The sequence below is a fragment of the Catharus ustulatus genome, chromosome 7 (genome assembly GCF_009819885.2).
Source record: "Catharus ustulatus isolate bCatUst1 chromosome 7, bCatUst1.pri.v2, whole genome shotgun sequence".
NCBI classification, from domain to species: domain Eukaryota; kingdom Metazoa; phylum Chordata; class Aves; order Passeriformes; family Turdidae; genus Catharus; species Catharus ustulatus.
Genome location: NC_046227.1, coordinates 9,794,742 through 9,815,251, shown reverse-complemented (window position 1 = coordinate 9,815,251; position 20,510 = coordinate 9,794,742). Strand labels below are relative to the sequence as shown.

The 20,510-nt window shown below is 39.0% G+C and overlaps 1 protein-coding gene across 2 annotated transcripts in view; it reads left to right on the top strand.

Annotated features, from left to right (window-relative positions):
• The window catches only part of HECW2 (HECT, C2 and WW domain containing E3 ubiquitin protein ligase 2), a 149,480-nt gene that overhangs the window by 103,570 nt on the left and 25,400 nt on the right, over window positions 1-20,510 (top strand). For both annotated transcript variants that reach the window (XM_033065441.2, XM_033065442.2), the window contains 9 exons: window positions 707-802; window positions 2,903-3,053; window positions 3,438-3,541; window positions 6,607-6,731; window positions 7,317-7,502; window positions 11,865-11,999; window positions 14,737-14,839; window positions 15,860-15,956; window positions 19,512-19,595. In XM_033065441.2, coding sequence (XP_032921332.1) covers window positions 707-802; window positions 2,903-3,053; window positions 3,438-3,541; window positions 6,607-6,731; window positions 7,317-7,502; window positions 11,865-11,999; window positions 14,737-14,839; window positions 15,860-15,956; window positions 19,512-19,595 — 1,081 coding nt within the window. The remainder of the gene's footprint in view (window positions 1-706; window positions 803-2,902; window positions 3,054-3,437; window positions 3,542-6,606; window positions 6,732-7,316; window positions 7,503-11,864; window positions 12,000-14,736; window positions 14,840-15,859; window positions 15,957-19,511; window positions 19,596-20,510) is intronic.

The following is a 20,510-nucleotide window of genomic DNA, read 5'->3' as shown; positions in this document are numbered from 1 at the left end:
AAACTCTTATTGATTCTAAAATTATTTTAATAGTTGAGAATTTTCTGTCTCACTAAAATCACTGAAGGTAGAAATGTGTCCCTAATGAATCGTTTCCAAGCAACTTTAGTTATGGCTTACCTGTTCAGTTTCTTCAGGGACTGAAGTGTATCCAATCAAGTAGGTTTCTGAATGCATCTTTTTCATAACATACCAAGAGCTATATATAAGTAATAATTTCTTCTCTTCATAAACAGGTTGTTGACTTGGAAATAATATTTTTGGTGTTTATTTCAAATACTGTCAATACAGCATTTTCTAGACATTTGGGATGCTCTTTATTAGGTGTCAGATTGCATCATGTTTTCCAGATCAGTTTGGCTGCAGCAAGGAAGGACACACCTCCCATTCTTAAGGTTTCTGAGTAGGCGAGGTGAAGCTTTGTCCTAGGGTATGGCTCAGGCACAGGTTGTTTCTGTGCCCTGGCTTTGGCTGCTCACAGATGGATGCAGCACATCCCAGAGGTGATGTTTCCAGGGCCAGAAAATTCACTTGCCTGGGACTGTCAGCATAACTTATTGTGACCCCAAGAACAGATGACTGTTAGATATATCCTGAAATGTCATAGTCCTGCAGAAGCTTTAACACAGCTTGCTCAGTTTAAAGGCAGCTCTAGGGCCTCCCCACTTTGACTGAGAAAAATAATTTGTGTGTGTTTTGGTCTCAGGTTCTCCTGCCAATGGCCATCAGCCCTTGAGGTCCCTGCCTTCGGTGCGTCAGGACGTCAGCCGGTACCAGAGGGTGGATGAGGCTCTGCCACCAAGTGAGCTTCTCCATACTGTAACTGGGGGATAAGCTGCCTGACTCTCATTACTGAGCATTCATTACATTTTCTTTTTGATTGTGAGAGCTGAGAATGCACAGCTGACAAGTTGGGAGTGAGGAGTGGTGATGGTTGCGTCTGGTGTTGTTGTGATAATTACACCTGGTGCACACAGACTTGCTGAGTGTCACTCATGCAGACAGTGCTGCCTTTCCTGTGTGCAGTGCACAGGGGCAGGGAGATGAGGTGATGGTGCTTGTGAGACACTTCTGAAATCTCTGAATACTTCTTGTGTGGTAATGATTTACAAAGGAATATGCAACATCTTTCATATCTGCAGATTAACTTAAAGGTGTCTGTACTTTCATTGTATTTTTTGACACAGAGTGAAGATTTTGATAGGCAAACATAACTTTAAACCAAATATGCAAAAAAAGTTAATTCAGACCCACTGAACTCTGTGGCAAAGCTCTATTACTTAAAAGCAGTTGGGAATTAAGATATTTATGTAAAATGAGCAGATCCCTATTTCCCAGTATAGTATGGGACTGTGTTTGCTCTGTAATTGGAGCAAATAACTGGAATGAGCCTGATGGCAGAACACAGATATAACTGTGTGTGGAAAGCCAGGATGATGATATGTGCTCCCTGCTGGTTCTGTTATAGTCAGATTAATCCTGTGTGCAGAATTAACTAACTGCCACACTCTTATACCTGTTCTACATTTTACAAAACTGTGTCTGGGAGATAAATATTTCAGAAATGCACAGACATAGCTAGTTCAGTTCTGTGGTTTCAGAAGAAAACTATATACTTTGGAAAAACTGCTGAAATGTTAGTGGAAAAAGCGTTGGCTGTGTAATATTTTAACATTTCTGACATTTGCTGGGATTCTGCACAGTCATGCATGTACACATCACCCCTTTACAGTCAAAGCTCAATGCAATCTCTATGTAAATAAATCATTTGCTAATATGAATAAAGTCTACTAATCATTGCCTAGATTCAGTTTTTTTCCAAAGCTCTGCTTTCAGATGTGTGACAGACTTAATATTTTAATACTGAGAAATTGGTGAAAATATTAAGAATATGATTTTGAGCTGTAAACTGTAATTTCTTTTAAATTTGGGTTAGATTCTATTTGTTGCTTCACCAGAATTTGAAAGTTAGGAAGAAAAATATGTGCATTTCTTTCAGTCTTGTGTTAGGTCAAGTTACAGAACAAGAGAAAGAATTTAAAAATTTATCTTTTATTTCTGCCTATAATGTGCAAAAGTATGCTCCAGTTCCTACATTCCTGGGGAAAAATTAACAAAGCTTGACTGTGGAACCTCGATGAATGACCATTTTGCAATTCAGCAAGCTGTTTGTAACACATTTGGCTAACAGTGAGTTGATAGAATAGAGCCTTATATAGGAACATAGCAGAAGACAGCCTTGTCCTTCACACCACTGGTGCAGATGCTTTACTTTGGAAGCCATTGCCCAAGTATTTAAACTTGTGTATATAAAATTAAATGCAGGAAAAAATGGTTTTCTTCTGCAATAGTATGTTACAGAAATGGTGTCTGTGTCAGAATTGGACAAGAAAAATCCCAACTTATACAATGCTTTAGGGCTTGACAATTAAGCAGGATAATGAATTCACAACTGAACATGTTAGGGAGTTTTTTGTTGATTGTTTTTTTCCCAAGGAGCAGAGAAATGTTCTTTCTGGAATACTTAGGTATTTTATTTTGTTTATAAACTCTGGCTTAAAAACGTGAGTATTTTTATTTTATCAGCCCATACTACTTTCACTTAGACTTGCAATATAGATACTCTCATCTAGACACCTTCTGAGCTCTCAAAGACTGTTTTTCAGCTGATGTGCTAAATGGTTTGCGCGTTTTCTGTAGTTGCAAGCGTCTAAGAATGAGGCATGTCTGTTTCTGTATAGATGTGTATTTTTTATATACATAAGTATATGTCTGTTGTACTAGTAATTATTATTATTGAGACTTGAAACATTAGAAGAGGTTATAAAAGTGACAGAGCTCAAAGAAATAAATGAATAAACCCCAGAGTCTCCATAGTTTACAGTATTTTATTGTTCCTTAGACTGGGAGGCTCGAATTGACAGCCACGGACGGATTTTTTATGTGGACCATGTGAACAGGACAACAACATGGCAGCGACCCACAGCTCCCCCAGCCCCACAGATTCTCCAGAGGTCCAATTCCATCCAGCAGATGGAACAGCTGAATCGCCGGTAAAAGTCCCCTTGGTGCTCGTGGGTTTGGTGTGTCTGCAAAGCTGCCTCCACCATTGCAAGACTGAGCGTGGAGACGAGGCCACAGCTGCTCCCACAGCTGCTCCCACAGCTGGCCTAATATGATTATTTTTATGTGGCTGCTGCTTTTAGTTTGCATGTGAGCTTCCAGGACTTCTGTGTTCCACCTGTGTTCTTAAGCTATGTGACCAGAAGTAATACATCTGATAATGGTTGTTAGAAGTTCAAAAGGCTATTAATGCAGAAATCAGAGGTCAATATATATTAACCTACATGGCAGAAAATATGGGCAGGCTCCCTTGGAGCCAGAATTGGGTCATAGTTACCATATATTATATATAAAGTCCAGTTTTCCAACCCTAGGTACCAGAGCATCCGGAGAACTATGACAAATGACAGGCCTGAAGAGCATACAAATGCCGTGGATGGAGCTGCAGAGGAAGCTGAATTTCACCATTCTAATTCAGGTTTAAAAAAAATTTTTTCCCCTTTTCCAAAGAAGGGAGCACTCATCTCATAGATGGTTTAGTGAGAGTACATGAGGCAAACCCTAATTTTCTTCCTCTGAAAGTCTGTGTGAAAATGAATCCATTTGTTTTCATTGCTGTCTAGTTTTGAAGGTTATGACTCAGCCTGCTCAATATGCTGAAGAGAGGACTGTGAGATTCAGAGCACTTTTCTGTCAGTACCAGACTGGTTTAGAGAGCAGGACATTTGCAGTGAAAAAATATAAAATTGTGTGGTCTGGCTTACAAATATTTTGACTCTGCTAATGCAGTTTGAAATAGTAGAATGTAGAACTAGAAAGGGCTTCAGGCAGTCATTGACTACATCTCAGTAGATAGATTGGATGAGCTGTTCTAGGCCATATTGCCAAGTGCCGTCTCATGAGTTCTTATACTCTCGACCTGAGGGACATTCTTTAGCTTTTTTAGACAGACCACTCATTATTCTTCTTATAATAGACCCTTAAGTCCATTGCCTCCTAGTCTTTCCTTGTGACTTCTGGTTGTGGGTCTCAAATTAGTTTTTTGACCTACTCAGGATTGTCTTGAGTTGGTCTTCACCTTCTGAGGAATATTTCAGAAAATCAAAGCTATGACTCTGCTGTACTGAAGTTGTGGCAGTGTCTTATATAAAACATTCCTTGTACATTCCTGCAGAAGGGTTTCTTGGGTTTTTATTTTTATTTTTTAATAGTTTGACACTAACCAGTGTTCAGTCTTTGATCTGCTAAAATCAGGTCCTGATCCTTGTGTGTAGAGCTTTAGCACAAATGTCTGTTTTCATCTGGTCTTTGTGAGTTGATTATCCCTACCTGCACACAGATTATGTTCTTTTCTAATGTGCCCCTGTGCTTTTGAATCTTGTTCATCCTGCTGTCCAAGTACTGCAGAATTTCCTAACTGGAGCAAGTTTTGTCTTCCCTGTCCATTAGTAGAAATAATGAGTAGGACCAGACCCAGAGAGATCTTAGTAAAACATCCTGGGGGACTCTTACATTGCATTCCTTCTGAGAACTCCATCAGACCTCTGAAAGAGCCACCAATGTCTCAGTGATTGCTCTACTGTATTTCATAACTGTTAGAGTGCATGTCACCTGACCTAAAGGCTTTGAAAACCTTTAATTTGTACCATGATCTTTAACCTGCTCTCAGTCACCTCCGTTTCGTAATATTTCTGATAGTCTGGCCAGTGTTAACCTGATGATGATAGGAAGAAAGACCTTTTTTTAAATTCTGAACATCACTACTTTTTTTTTTCTTCTCACTAAGCAGTTTTCTCGTTGGTCATCTTCCTACTAAAAATTTACTAACACATTTATAAAGTTTGTTATCCATCCAGTCCCTTGCACAGCTCTGTGGTGGTGTGTTCTTTGGCTTTGTCTCTAGATGCTCTTACTCTTATAAAACTTTCTCCTAAATTAATCTGATATGCAAGCAGTGTCACCCTTTTCTGAATGTCAAGTCATTGTAGAACTTGAGATTTACCCAAGTGTTCCCATTTATTGTTTGTAGTCTTCCCTTTTGTTGTACCCCTTTTCCATCTTTGTGCATGTACAGCCAGATGGTTTGTGCTGTGCACAACTCAGCTTCAAGCAAATTCAGGCCAAACCCCAACCAACAAATTCAACTGAATAAACTTTCCATAAACCAAATTCACAAGCCTCAAACTGCAATGACAACCCACCTGGTGACCCATTCTGGTTTCCAGATTGCTCAGACTATGACAGAGGACTGACCTGCTGCATGTCACAGCACCTTCCAGGGTGTGAGAGTTGCCTGGTGTACACCCAAGTTTTGCACCAGTACAGAGTTCACTGTAACTTCAGTGAGTGTCTGCAAGGCACTCCCAGCCCAAGTATTCAGGCACAGCTTCAGGAGCCTTTGTGCTGCTCTACCTTTACCCCGTTCATGACGTGCTCCATGTGGGACAGCTTGAAGTCTATTGTTTAAGTAGTGTTTCCAAAAATCCTCTTGTTCATTTGTTTTATCAATTACCCTCTCACTTCCTGGTTTCCTATAATGTGTTTATTTTTTTCATTCCCTTTTCAGTAATTCTTACGTATGCATACTTAGAATTTTACTTTTGTTATTTTCCTTTTCTTTTATTATTTCTTCGTAATTTTCCCTCAGTTTAGCGTCTCATTCACCGCCCTTCTCATTGCTCTGCTTGTGTGTTATGATCTTTTATATCTGTGATAGCTGTGGTCTACATGATTAATATTCATTTGATGGAGAAGCATACACATACTGCAATGTGTTAAAAAAAAGAAACTGAAATGTAGATGGCAGCACACATTTCAGTGTAATATCACTGAAGACCAAATCTGAACTTGTAGATGTTCGTTTACATTAAAAATACACTTCCAAGTATCTTCAAAGAGAATTGGGGCAGCAATTTTGACATTGTAGCAAACACCAGTCAGTATATTTTCACTTCCTTTCGGGCACTGAAGAAAAATCAGGGCACTTCTGTAGTTGCTAGGATAAGACACAAATGTTTATTGGAAGTTGAAACTTGAAAGGTACTTCCTTGCCAACCTGATTCTTACTTACATAAGCTGCTTCAATGCTGTATCAAGATTGGGGCTCTGGTAATGGCAGATTGACTGTTTGTTTTTTAAGAAGGAATGAAACATTTATATGTGTACACTGGTGTTTATATCCATTTGTTAGAATTCAAAAAATAACTTACCTGCATACAGCTACAGTATAGCAGTGCAGACATGCCCAGGGGACTTAACTGCATCTTAGACATAGGCACAAACTTGGTGACCCAAATAATTGAATGTTCAGTTTTTTTAATGATCATTTACCAAAAGCCATAAATAAATGCTACTATTTTCAGAAACTTCAGTGTTATGTTAGAAGAAATTCAGGTACACTTATGTGGATAATCCTCAGTAAATTTGAAATAGTTGTGTACTTAATGCTTTCTATGCTCGTGTGATTCACATCAATATATAGTTGTTTGCAGGGATGCTTTGGTAATAACTGCTGGAAGTCTTTGTCATTTACTTTGCTCTTAGATTTTCGAAGAGAGAATGTGCTGCCTCACTCTACCTCCAGATCCAGACTTACTTTATTGCTCCAGTCTCCCCCTGTGAAATTCCTTATCAGCCCAGAGTTCTTTACAGTGCTGCATTCTAACCCTGTGAGTATGGTGGCTACAGCTCAAAGGCTTCCATAAATACGTGCTTATAAATGCAGTTGTTTTGTACAAATATACTCCTCAGAGTTTGGTGATAAGATATTGGTAGTACACAGGGAGGCTAGATTCACTATCATTGCCCCTGAAATTATTGGGCTATCAGAACCATCCTAGCTCTGCATGATAGCAATTTTATTTTCCACTTGATTCTTTGTCTTTCTTGTGATACAAAATTATTTGTTTATGGAAGCAATAGCTTTCCTACTGTGCTTTGCAGTATTCTGAGAAAGACCTTGCAGCTTAATGGCAATATTTGTTTTTCCCAGATCGCCTCGTTTATATCAAAGTATATTAGAGGTCACGCTGAACAAAAACTGTCTTAATATATATCTTTTCCTTTTTTACCTGTTCTTCAGTGCTACTTTTTGCATAGGTCCCCCCCAGTGTTTCTTTGGGATTTATAGTGTAAGAAGAACCAATGGAATGAGTAACTGTTCTTCTGCAGGCCCACTTAAAATGAACAGGGCTGTCTTTTGTGGTCAGAGCAGGTTTCTCTTTGAAAAGCCTTTGCTGTTGTGTGTTTCTCAGAGTGCCTACCGCATGTTTACAAACAACACGTGTCTGAAGCACATGATCACCAAAGTCCGGCGGGACACCCACCACTTCGAGCGCTACCAGCACAACCGCGATCTGGTGGGCTTCCTCAACATGTTTGCCAACAAACAGCTGGAGCTGCCCCGGGGCTGGGAGATGAAACACGACCATCAGGGCAAGGTAACTCTGCAGTGCTGTTTGTGTTCCTCAGTTTCTGAGATCAGTTGGATGCACTTGAGGTAAAACGGCTGGTGTGGGACAGCTCCAGGGAGGATCACTCCTCCTGTGGTTGTGTATTGCTTAGAAGGAAAGAGATGGTAAGGAGTGGGTTTCCTTAAGTGATACTAGACATCTTAAATAGTTGCAAGTCTCACTGATTTTTTTAAAACAGGTATCAATTTTCAATTTCCGTAAAAAATATTTTGAAATCTTTTTTGTAGTTGTGACGTAAGTTTTAATGTACCTTTAAGCTAGTGCATCCTCAGTATCTGGAACATCATGTTTTTTGTAGAAAACAGGAGGGTTAAAAATAGACTGTGATTAGCAAGTGATAAGGCTTATCAGTTCATTAGGATTACTGGCATCTTTAGCTTCTTAGTTCTTACATTTATCACTCTTAACGTGGTTAGCTGTGAGAGTCCATATTAATAATGATCTTGATGCTTGGAAGGATTAGACAATTCTAAACTGAAGGATAAAAGTGCTTGAGGGCGGCTTCCTAGATTTTTTAGCTCTGAAAAGCATTTTGTTTTTTCATTAGACACACAGTTAGGAATGTGCAATTCTACTAACGCTGTTCTTTGCCTCACTCACTGTTTTCTGTTTTAAGTCATTCTTGTTCTGTTCAGTTCTTCAGAGGCCAGTTTTCTCCTGAAGAATAGGGCAGTTTTAAGTTTCCTTTAGTATGTGCTCTATAGAGAGAGTTAGATCTTTGGATTTCTGAGGTGGTATTTGGTAACAGCAATGCTGCCCAATATTAATGTAGAGGAGGAAGCACTGAATAAATTCCTACTGGGATTTCCTCACTTTGAATTAGTCTTATTATTGCTCATTTTCATCATGTTGCATTGTCTGTGTCACAAGTGCCACTTGTGGCCAGTGGAAAAGCCTATTCAGCACTCGAGAGAAACCATGGCCAGTACATGGCAAGACCAGTGCGTGGGGAGACCAAACTGAAACTGGATCTGCCTTTATTAAAGCATAAACATAAAGAGAAGCAAGTAGAACTTCGCCATAACACAATATATAATTATGTTTCCTTTCCTTAACTACTTTTCCCTGCTGAGAAGAGGTTTTCCTTTATTATTTCAAGTGTATCCCAGTGAGAGCCTGATGCTCTTGCTCACAAGGCACAGCGATGGTTCTGGCCCTGGTGTGATGCTCAGTAGTGGCATTTTCACTCCTCCACAGTAGTGTGGTGCTGCTTTCCTGTCCTCTGCTTGGGCTGTCTTCCAAGATCAGCTGGGGTTTGCCCACCTCTGAACTCCCTCCAGAGATGCTCAGCAAAGCCCAGCTGCCTGTTCCTCTGTGTATCCCCTACAGGAAATAATACCATGCAGTCCACCCTGAAAGGTCTGGTGTGACTACAGTGTAGTTTCTGATGGGCATTACAGATGATCCTTCATCAGTCACCAACCACAGGGAGGCAGAAAGCCATTGGAAAATGTGGTAGTGGGAAGCATTATATAGGCTTAATAGCCCCTGAGCTGAACTTTGAGATTCTGCCTTGCTGTGTCCATGTGCATACACACAGTCATCATACAGATAAGTGCATTTGTGCAGTGTGTGTAAGCACATGTTCATATTTTAAAGCCAGATGCAAGTCTTTGTGCTTTTTAATTAGATCTCTGCGAGATGTGCAAATACAGAAGAAGTTATTAGAGGACATTTTTTATTTTTCTCTCTACAGTTAAAGAAATCATAGTAATTGATTATTGAGTCTTCAATAGGAAGAAAAGGTATTTCAGCAAGCTTCATAGGTTTTAACTGGAAGAATAATTAGGGCAATTATTCATGTTTAATGGGCTAAATATAGATTTGGCACTACCTATTTTTTGTCAGTCTCTTCAAGCATTGTAGATTTATGGATTATAGCTAGGCAGGAGTTATGAGAGGAATTTTTTTGAAAGGAGATTGTGAGCCACATTGTATTACGAGCTGTGTGCCAGTGTTCAGATTAGCCCAAAGCATTGAAGCTCCAATGGTTATCTTCAAAACTTCAAAGTGCTAATTTATGGGGTTTTTTAAAGAAAAAGACAGGCTACTATGAGCTGGCCTGCAACCTTACATATTTAATAAGATATAACTGTCTTTATCTTCACATCTAAACTGAGTTATTATTTAAATAGAATGCTATGGAACACTGCATGCAATACTAGAGTGTTGCATTACCTCAGAACTGAGTGGTGCAATTCTAGGTGGTACTACCTCCTATATTGAATCAGGATTTTTTAAATAATTGATTTACAATAGGATGTTGACTTAATGAAATCAACCTGCGTTTTGCTGAAAGTGCTTTATGTCTTACAAAGTGTATGCAGATCAGATAAAATAGAAGGACTTTAAAAACCCCAAACCAACCACTTACTAGTAAAGTAGGTAGATCTTACCAATCAGGAGCAGAATTTTCAGAAAGACTGGCTGTGTTCCAGCAGTCTCTTCCAGTCATCTGCCTGACCCCAAATACAAATTTCATGATGGTTTTCATTCTTTCTCACTGGTTTTGTATTCTCTAGTCTGTATACCTGCACTGTGGGGTGGCATTGCTTGTCAAAGTAAACAAGTCCTGAATCGGGCTCAGATGTAGCATTTAAAATTTCATTTATTGAATACACTTCACAGGGTTTGAACTGTGGAACAGTCCCACTTGCATATCTGTGACTATGTCAGATGGTCAGAACAGGGTTCTTACTGCTCAGGTGATAGGATTCCTTCCTTGTAGGCACAAGCTGCAGGTACAGGTCATTGCTGTTGGAGCTGTAGGAGGCTTGGTGCTCTTTTCTGAAGCAATTTAAGGGTTCTGCAACTGGGGTGTCTCTCCATATGCTTCCTCTTCCTTGGGAAATGGAAGTAGGAACATTTTCTCCCACTGCAGTCCATAATGACATTTAGTTGCTGTATAGCATGACACACTGGTTTGTCCACCTACCTTCACAGCAGTCAGAGGAATTGCATTTTCTCTGGTCTGGTTTTCCCAAGCAGTCTGAAACAATGATTCCATGAATGCTAGAAGCTGGTGTTGCTGCCAGGAGAGTGGTTCTGCTCTCCTCTCATCCCTGGTGAGCTGACCGAGGTTAGAGGAGCCAGCAGTGAGAGGGACTAGAATAAAGTAATTTTAGTCAGCTCCCCTGATGGGTTCACTGCGTGGCTACACAAACACTTGTGCCAGCACAAGGCAGGAAGGGCACACAGGGGATGAAACAAGTGGTCAGGAGGGGGAAAGATGAGAATGTTTCTTTTGCTGACACCACAGGAATAAATTGTTTGTGGAACTGTGGTCAAAGTACCTCACTGGTAGCCAAACACAGAAATGGCTCCCGCAGTCCCTGACCAACTCTCTGCTGGTCCAGATTCTCTGAATCCTCAAACCAGATGTCACTTTCTTGTAATTCTCCTGCTCAAAACAGAGATCTTTTTTTTGCCACTTCCACATGTTTCCAGTATTGTGACAGAAAACACGGAGTGTGTTGAAATAGAACAGCTGGTTTCCAAGTGCAACACTGATGCTGTAAAAAGTTTAAATTTCAGGGCTTAGAAACCTTTTTGGTTCAAATTGGGTAGAATTGTAGGAGGTTTTAATTTTCCAGGATACATGTTCCTGTGACCTTGTTTTCAGCAGATGGTTGACTGGCCAATATGTAGTTGTTCTCATCAATTGCCTGATGTAAATTTTTTTGTTGCCATAATCTTTGTGTTCTTGGCTGACCTTTCTTTTTGGTTTTCAGAGAGTTGCTTTTTTGGGGGGGGGTGGTGCTTTAGGGTTTTCTTTGCATTTTGCTTTAGGTTTTAGAAAAAAGGTCAGTGGACTTAGAATAGTTGTATCAGGAAAATGGCAAAAATACCTGTTGGTCTGCAATCTTAGTTCATCACTGAATGCAAGCATACACTTGACATATATATAGCCAATTGTGTTCATAATTATAAGGTAAATACTTCACAAAAGGTATGGGTTTGCCACTTAATGACACCTTTTTAGATGCTTTTAAGGGAATGAAAAGGAGAACACACCAGGATTACTTTTATTAAATATTCAAGTCTTCTCTTCTTGACAGTCATAATAAAGCTTCCCGCTTCTGATGCTTGTCAGATGAGAATTTCAAAGGACTTTACAGACACGAGCAAAGTAAGGCACTAAACAATTCATCTCTTTGGTGGGATGGAAAAGTGTTATCCTCCTTGTGCAGAAGGGAAATGCACGCCACAGTAACAGATTTTCCACAGCCCCACCTGATCAAATGAAACCTAGATTCCCAGTAGGTGTTAACCTCAGACACAGTTAATAAAAAAATATTGGTGATGAGCTCTCTTGTGTGTCCTGTGCAGGCTTTCTTTGTGGACCACAACTCGCGCACCACGACGTTCATCGACCCGCGGCTGCCCCTGCAGAGCAGCAGGCCCACCAGCGCGCTGGTCCATCGGCAGCACCTGACTCGGCAGCGCAGCCACAGTGCTGGGGAGGTGAGTGGGCTCTGGGCCCCCTCCTTGGGAGCACCACCATCCTCTTTCACATCATTCTCTGTGGGGAGAAGCATGATTCATCTGGAACAGGGCAGCAGTCATCTGTAAATATTCATTATTTTTTCTGTTAGCCATCATTGCTTTTAATATGTATGAATTCAGAGGAAAAATATAAAACATGACTTTTTCTTATTTTGAATTCGCAGTAACCCTACTTAACCACAGGAGAGCATCTGATTACAGATTACTGGTTCCTGTATTCAGCCCTTCACTGACAAAATGCATATTGTCTAGCATGGCATCTGCCGAGTGTGTTCATACAGAAATGTGCAAAATAAGAGGGAGGGAGAAGATGCATGTGTGACTGCAAATCTAGTTCTGCAACTTTCCCATGAAGTAGAAAAAAATCATACCACATACAGCCTCATCAGACTGTTATATGCTTTGAATATGTATTTCATCTCTACTTTCTGATCAGAAATACATGGAAAACACTATTTTGTTTTTATGTTGTTCACTGGCTTTCCCCATATTGTTACTGTCACTTTCTTATACTTGTAACCTTGTGTATGTGCAGTGACTTGGATTTCAGTTGTACTTTATTTTTTAATACTGTTGGTTGTAGGTTATGTTTTCAGGAAAGGGCTATTCCATGCCAGGAATTAAAGATAATACAATCCAGAATAGCAAGAGAAACACTCTGATTTATCCTTTTCTTAACTCAGTCTTGTGGCAGATGAAGATCTGCCAGACCTCTGTTTCAGACAAACACGAATCTCGTCTGCCACTTCTCTGACAGGGCTTCCACTGAGCTGCCACAGTGCTGGCTGCATATCTTGTCACATCCTGTGTGAACGTGGTTTAGTCAGCCCCCATCCAGTGTCTGGTATATTTTGCAAATGGTTTTAAATAGCATTTTTCATCAATTTGATGATGTTGTGTATAAGGTAAGAAAGCTAGAAGTGCCTTCATATAGCTATTTAGATCTTGAATAGGGTAAAGCAAGTATTTCTGTTGTGACTGGGTTGTAGCTGAGCAGAAATAATTTTTTTTCTTGGCTTTACCCAATATGCATCAAAATTATCTTTCTTTAAGCAGCATTCAATAGCTCTTCACTTAAAACAGGTATTTGTGCCAGCCAGGCTGCTGAAGTTATCAATGCTGCAAAATAAGTACAGTTTATCCAACAAGAAATGATCATATATATTGCATATCATAGTGCTGCTTACCTGTCAGAATTTCCCACTCCATCTAGATACATGAAATTCCTTAAATCATGTTTCTACAGGCAATTTTAGAAGTGTTTCCTTGATATTGTTACAATTGTAGCTTGAATTGTGGTCTAATTCTAGATAGGAATCTCAAGCATAGCAATTCAATACAGTATTACCATTCTAGGATTAATGTTGCAATGATGTTCTTTTTGCATATGTATGAACCTGAACACCAGTTTTTCCTCTGCACTTTAGGGCTTATGTCTTGCATATTGCATATTTGCATTTTTTTCCCTATTTTTAAGCTATTGCATAAAGGAACTGCCCATTATTGCAAAAGATGAATACTTAATGAAAAAAAATCAAAATACTTTCTTTGGCTTTACCTTGCCATGAACTTTGATGTTTTGAAGCCACTGACACAGTTTTTACAGAGAGATGCTCTAAAACAAACATGAACCAGTGTAAGGAATGCCTTTTTAGCTGAAGCTGAACTGCAGTGTGAAGCTGGAGCTAATAATAATGGCATTCCTTTTCCAGCACATTGCCTAACAGGAAATAATTCTTCATTTATCTGAAAGAATATTATGAGAGAGCAAAAAGGTCTTGGGAGATATCTTGGGACTTTTGCTGCTTTGTGATTTCAGAGATTGGATTTAAAAGCAACCTTTTACAATTATTTGATCTTTTGCAGTTAGATACAGAGATCTTTGAAGCTTGGCAATACAGTTCAAATGCTAACCATTACATGTAGGCAGATAAATGGAGAAGTAAACAAAGAGGTCCAACAGGATAAAAAAGAGGTTGACCAAATGTTTTATAGAGATAAAATACTGAATACCAAGAAATGTCTTAAACCTCATCATGTAGTAAACTGCAGCAGTTGCCCTGATATAAATGCCTCTAAGAACGATTTTATATTGTGGTTTTATATTTATTGTTCACATGCAATTTTTTAAGCCCAGAAGGTGAATAAAAGAAAAACAGAATAGTGTTTCTGAATTATTCTAGGAACCAAGTTTTTACCAGTTTTGGACTTGTTTGCCTTGCCTGAATGTGAACTCACTTCTTTATTCTCCTTTGAGGCTTCAGCCACAAACTTTTTCCCCTTCAAATTTAGGGAAACTCTGTTCATGCACAGAGGTAATAGAGCTGCTAATAAAGGAGCAGAATTTTGTTTCCAGTATGTTTTGTATAAAGATGTCCATGAATTACAGAAGACAAAATTAAATTACAAAGGTATCCCAGTTTTAATTTTTTGGTCTCTTTTCAGAAGAGGACTGTTTAAAAACAGCATCAGTTTTGATTCATCCCCTTAATAAGCCCAGTATGCTAAATAATGTTTTGCTAGTACCTCTCCTAACAGCACAGCTGCTTCCTGCTGCAGTGGTTACTGGGGATAGTGATCAAGCAAAGCCTTGAAGTATGTGCTTGGTTTTAAGCTGTAAAAATTCTCACTTTTCTGTACCTGAGTGCATGTGCTGGCACTGGGACACTCACTGTGGTTACTTGCACGTTTTCAGGTCGGAGAGGACTCCCGTCATTCAGGACCCCCAGTTTTGCCAAGACCATCCAGCACATTTAACACAGTCAGCAGAGCTCAGTACCAGGATGTGGTTCCAGTGGGTATGTCTGCATCCATCCTCTGGGAGGAGATCTCCATCACTGAGGGGTCATGGCAGTGTGCACTGTTGGGGTTTCCAGTCACTTGGGATGGGTAGAAGTTGCCTTATGTCATGATCCTCCTGTCCATCAGCATTTCCCCACTGTTCAGCTGGAACCTTCAGAGCTGGAAGTGTGCAGAACCAAGTAACTGGGGTATTTTACCTCCCTAACTCACATACACTCACATACTCTGTGTGCTCACAGGATGAACTGAAGCCAGGGAGTCAGATTGGGGCCTAATTGTATTCCATGTATTCCCAGTGATTTTTAACTTTTTTTTCCCCCCCACAACTTCTGAGCATCTGTTTTGGCAGGATTACAGAAAGTGTTAATCAGCTTGGAATTAGTCATTAGCTTACCTTCTGTTCTCAGTTACATACACACAGAGTTACTAACTTCTGTGCCACCACATACAGAATTTAGCTTATTAAATCTAACAGCTGTCACATTGTGCTAAATCAAGATAAATTAATCTGATTAACTGTAACTGGCTCTTTGTACTGTGGCATGTTTACTTGAAAACCTCTGCCTATTTAAATCCTCCCCCTTGCCATGGTGTACATGCTTCACAGGCTCAGCCATTAATGAGGATTTGATAAAGGTGTTTCCAATGGCTGCTTAATGGTTGAGAATAGATTTCAGTTCAGTGAAAACCAAGGTCCCTGCAATTTTATTCTAACCACAGATATTCTGGTTTGACCTTAGCTCAGAGTGTGAGTGCTAAAATATAATAGAAATTGCAAACAGAATTATAGCTCTTAGCAGTGGAAAGGATATGTCACAATGAGATTTGGTCCATAATCAAGAAGTGTGTTCCTTAAAAGACAATAGAATTGGTAAAAAAAATTACCCTTCTAAATTCTTCTAAACTTAAAAATGTGAAGTTGAAGTATATCAATATTGTTGAAGACTCAGAAGGAATGACATCCTTTATTTTGGGATTTCCTTGTTTCAGCATGATATTTTTGTTAATGTTTTCAGCTTACAATGACAAGATAGTTGCATTTTTGCGGCAGCCCAATATCTTTGAAATTCTACAAGAGCGTCAACCAGATCTTACCAGGAATCATTCACTCAGGTGAGAACATTAGTGAAATTTGCTATTCCCATTTCAGTAAAAATGCTAATTGCAATTAGCTACTTTCATTAATTAACAGTGGAACATAACAGATTGTAGACTTCTGGTGCATTCAAACATATTCATAAAGCTGTGGGAAATAGTTGTTTACTGTATTTCTGTGTAACAGCCTATAACAAGGTTGAGGAAAACAGAGGTAATGTTTTATTATCAAAGGTATCTACAAGAAAATATTTGGAACAACTGGCATAAGAGATTTGCTGATGTCTTTCTAATGAGCCAAGACAGCTGGATGGCACAGCAAATGTGCCCATTTATTTGGGTACGTGTACAGCTGAGAGCATGAGGCAGAATGGCATTTGGGTTTGTCCTTATCTTTGCAAAGCACATTCACAGAAAGACTGTCCTGACCTCATGACGTCTGGAGGTAATCTTACATCAATCAGAACTTTGGACGTCTCCAAAATTTACAAAATGGGGATATCTACAGATTTTTGCACAGTGAAACAAGATCTGAGGAAGGATGACCTTTGTTCTGTGGTTGTTATAACTCCCTCATATGTTTAGACTTGGAAATGAAAACACCAGCAACTTGTTTAGTAGTGACCAGAACTGAAATGAATGTCTCTATTCTTCCTTGGACACTAAATTTAAAAGATGCTGGTTTGATTGTTGGCAGTCTCTACTGTGCAGTGCTGTGTTCCAGAGGTTTACGTACACTGACTGGCATGGCAGCCCGCACTGGTACTCATTTTTTTTGTTCTGTGTTACTTGTTGATTCCTTTTCCTCTGTGTCCTTGCAAGTTCCCAGAAGTCAACAAGCTGCCCTGTTCTGCAGTTTCCCTATATGTAGTATAACAAGTTTTGTGATGTGACTTCTGTGTTAAATACATGGTTTGCCTTCTGAAGAAATCCTAACTGCCAAAACTGAAACAACATACTAGCAGAATACAAGCTATCTAGAAAATACAGCAGAAATCTACAGTTCTCACTCAGCATGTCCAAACAGTCATACTGTATCACTAGAGGCAAGTTTGTCCCACCAGGCTTGGTTTGAAATCTGCTGGGCAGTAGTATACAAACAATTTCTGGTTGCTCGTAGTTTTATTGCTTCATATTCTTTTTCCCAGGTTGTTTGATTTCCTTTAGTCTGATAGCTATTGGTGTATTTTTCTTCATGTGTGTTGCAAGTTCAATTAGAGATCAAATTGCTCACAAGGCTTGTTGGTATTCCCCAATTCTGCTTCTAGTAGAACCCTGCTTCCTGATTACAGAGTCATAGTTTCCCACAAACTCAGACTTTCTCAAGAAAAGATGGGTTTCAGATTAAAAATGGAAGTCAGAGGACACGATACTGTTTTCTGTACCTCCTCAATTGCTTGAGATTGTATGTCCTTCTGTACATTTAATTTGGAAGGAGACTGAAGATACATGCCTTAACTGACTTGCTTCAGCAGAATGATTGGGGATTTTAATGAACATAGTTTTATTTTACATTGAATGGGATTGGTCAGAAAAGCCCTCTCCTGTTAAGCTGAATAGTTCCATTCTAATTCTAGTATTTGAAGTAAGTAATTTGATCAAGGTAAATTATCTTCCATTATACCTCTCCTATATCCTTCTAAAGCTGATGCTTCAGTAACATTTTCATTTTTATAAAGATCCCAGTTATATTTTTTCTTTTTAGTCTTTTAAGACCCTGATTTAGCAAATTATTGGAATCCATGTCTGTTTGACACATTGTGAGATTAAACAACTCCATGGACATTGTTGTAACACTTGATAAATTAAGACCTAAATGAAATCCTTCATATCAATTTTTTGTGTATTTTATTTTTGTATAGTGATTAGTACAACTGCCAGTAATCTCTTCCTTTGAGGACCTCAGTGCAGTTGAAGTGGAAAGATAATGATTTAAAGTATTACTATTATTATTATTATTATTATTATTATTATTATTATTATTATTATTATTATTATTGTAATTATTACATAGGTGGGGAGGAAAATCAGTATTTGGCCAGTGGAAGAGGGCAAAGATAATTTGAAAATATCTCTGACACTTTATGTCTAAAATAATTTCTCATTCCCTTAAAGAAAGAAGAGATAAGAAGTTGAGAGTCTATTAAAACATAAAATGAAAGTATCCTACATGTAGAAAATTGCTGTTCAGAGGTTTAATGGTGGAGTGAGAACATTATACTTATCATATCTTTATTAGGCATACTGCCAAGATTAAATCTTCTTCCAAGCCACTGCAAGTAAAACTGAGAGGCTGCTAAATAATGTAAAAGGCTTCAGGCAAAGGCACCTGTTATACATTAAATATAATTTATATCTTAATGGAAGGTAAAAGGCATATACATTAAAAAAATATCATTGAAATCACAACTCTCACTGGTAACCCCAGGAAGCCATGGATTGCATTCATTTGGAAGGCTGCATATATTAGTTAACCCAGAAAATGGCCTTCTGGTTTCTGGTGTTGTGCCAACCAAATGCTAAGATATATTTTGTATTCCACCATTTATTTCCTCCAGCCTTACCATTTGGGCACTGATGTAAAGTGAAGTGGCCTCTGGAAACGTCCAGATGTCCCTGTCCTACCAATTGCATGGAGTGTTTTTGACCTTCTTGTCACTGTTGGTAATAGGACATGGGGGAGACAGACCTCTGAGCTGAGCTAATGCTGCTGTTCTTATACAGAAGTCTTTACTTTTCTGTTTGTTTGGGGGTTTTCTCCTTTAGATTTGGGACAGGTTTTACTATGTGGATTTGGTTCTTGCTTTGTTTTCCTCTAGAAGTGTAAAGCCAAATTAGAATTTATCTCTACTATACTATCATACTGATAAAGAAAAAAAATGAAGGATGTACTAGTATTTCAGCATGCAGGGAAAGGCTCTGCAGAGCAAAAGAATAGGAAAGAATAGGAATCCAGGGAATTATATTCAATACTGATCCTGAGTTACCATGCTCAGAACTTAGGATGCATAGATTCCACAAGAGTGACCAAACTGGGTCTAGGATTAAGAATGTGTACTTAGATGAAATAGAGAGGGGAAATAATATAGTATTTTTTACTGGGAGAGATCTTAAATGCAGCGTGGTATGAAAATGCTGGCTTTAAAATCACAAGTATGGGTTGTAATGTATGGCTTGCATTTGTACAGAGATTCAGAAGAGACAATGCCTCTTTTAAGAGTTCACTTTTGCAGTAGGAATGCCCTCTTACAGGTTTCAGCCTCCTACTTTGAATTCAGACTCAGACTTGAATTCTTGAGGGATTGATTTTTCTCTCTTTACTGTTTGGGTGACTGTACTACCTGCCAAGAGCGTGAACATTGAAAAAGATGAGGACAACGGGAGCATCTTTCCTCAGAACAAATCTTTTTGGCTGTAATATTTTACTGCTCACATGGACTTGCTGGGGCAGGGAAAAAAAGTAGAGAAAAGCATAACCCAGAGGTTTCTGATACACTCTGTACTTTTTCTTGTTGTTGTGGTACACACTTATTTGCAAAAGGGTATTTTGAGAGCCTTTTTTTGCTTACACAGGGAGAAGATCCAGTTCATCCGGACAGAGGGAACACCTGGGCTGGTGCGTTTATCCAGTGATGCAGACCTTGTCATGTTACTCAGGTAGGCACTGCTGCTGCCCATGCACGTGTGGAACATGCTGTGGCAGCTGCTGAGGAGCTTTCAGGGAGTAGTGTGTGCTGATGGTGTCACCCCATCATTTCCCCTTCACTCCTGGGACTTGCACCTGGGAGAGCTACAGCTCAAGGCTCAGGTTTTATTTTCCTCATGTTCAGTTCTAGATGGTAGTTGAAGGTCACACTTTTCATAGGATGATGGAATATGAAAAGCAAGTGCAAGAGCACTGCTTGGGGTTTATATGGGTTTGCCCAGACCACCTTTAATTGTCCTGTTGCATCCAGCCCTGATACTTACAAAGGTGGTACAGCTCAGACCTTTGTTCAACAATGTGCCTTGTGCTACTTTTAGTATGCATCTGTTTAGTTCTGTGCTTTGGGAAGTACCTGTTTGTAAAGGCACATACTTGAGAGGTGTTTTTATTACTTAATGTCTTGCTTGCCTCTTCACTTTGTTGTCAAGCATTGTCCCCTTTAGTACAGACAATTTTCTTACAGGCTTCAGAAAATGGGAAGCTGATTATTAAGTAGTTTTCATTTAAGCTATTAACTCCAAAAATCAGGCAGATTTTTTTCTGAATTTAAACCCTTTTATCTTGATGGTGTGCTCTCATCCACTGTAAAAGTGCATCAAGAAATTCATGGGTACCTTTAAAATTGAATCTAGTGAAATAGAATTGACATTACTAGTTGTATTTTGAGGCCAGGTTGCATGATGATAATCCTTTCTGGTCCCTAAATCTCCAAATTATTACAGCTATTTAAAAAATCTCATTTTAAATCTATGTTTGGGCCTTTTTGAAATGTAAATATTATTTCTTAAAAAACTTTTAAAGATTTTTATATGTAACTTGGAGGAAAGCATCACATAGCCATGACTGTAAAAAGAGTTGTCAGAAAG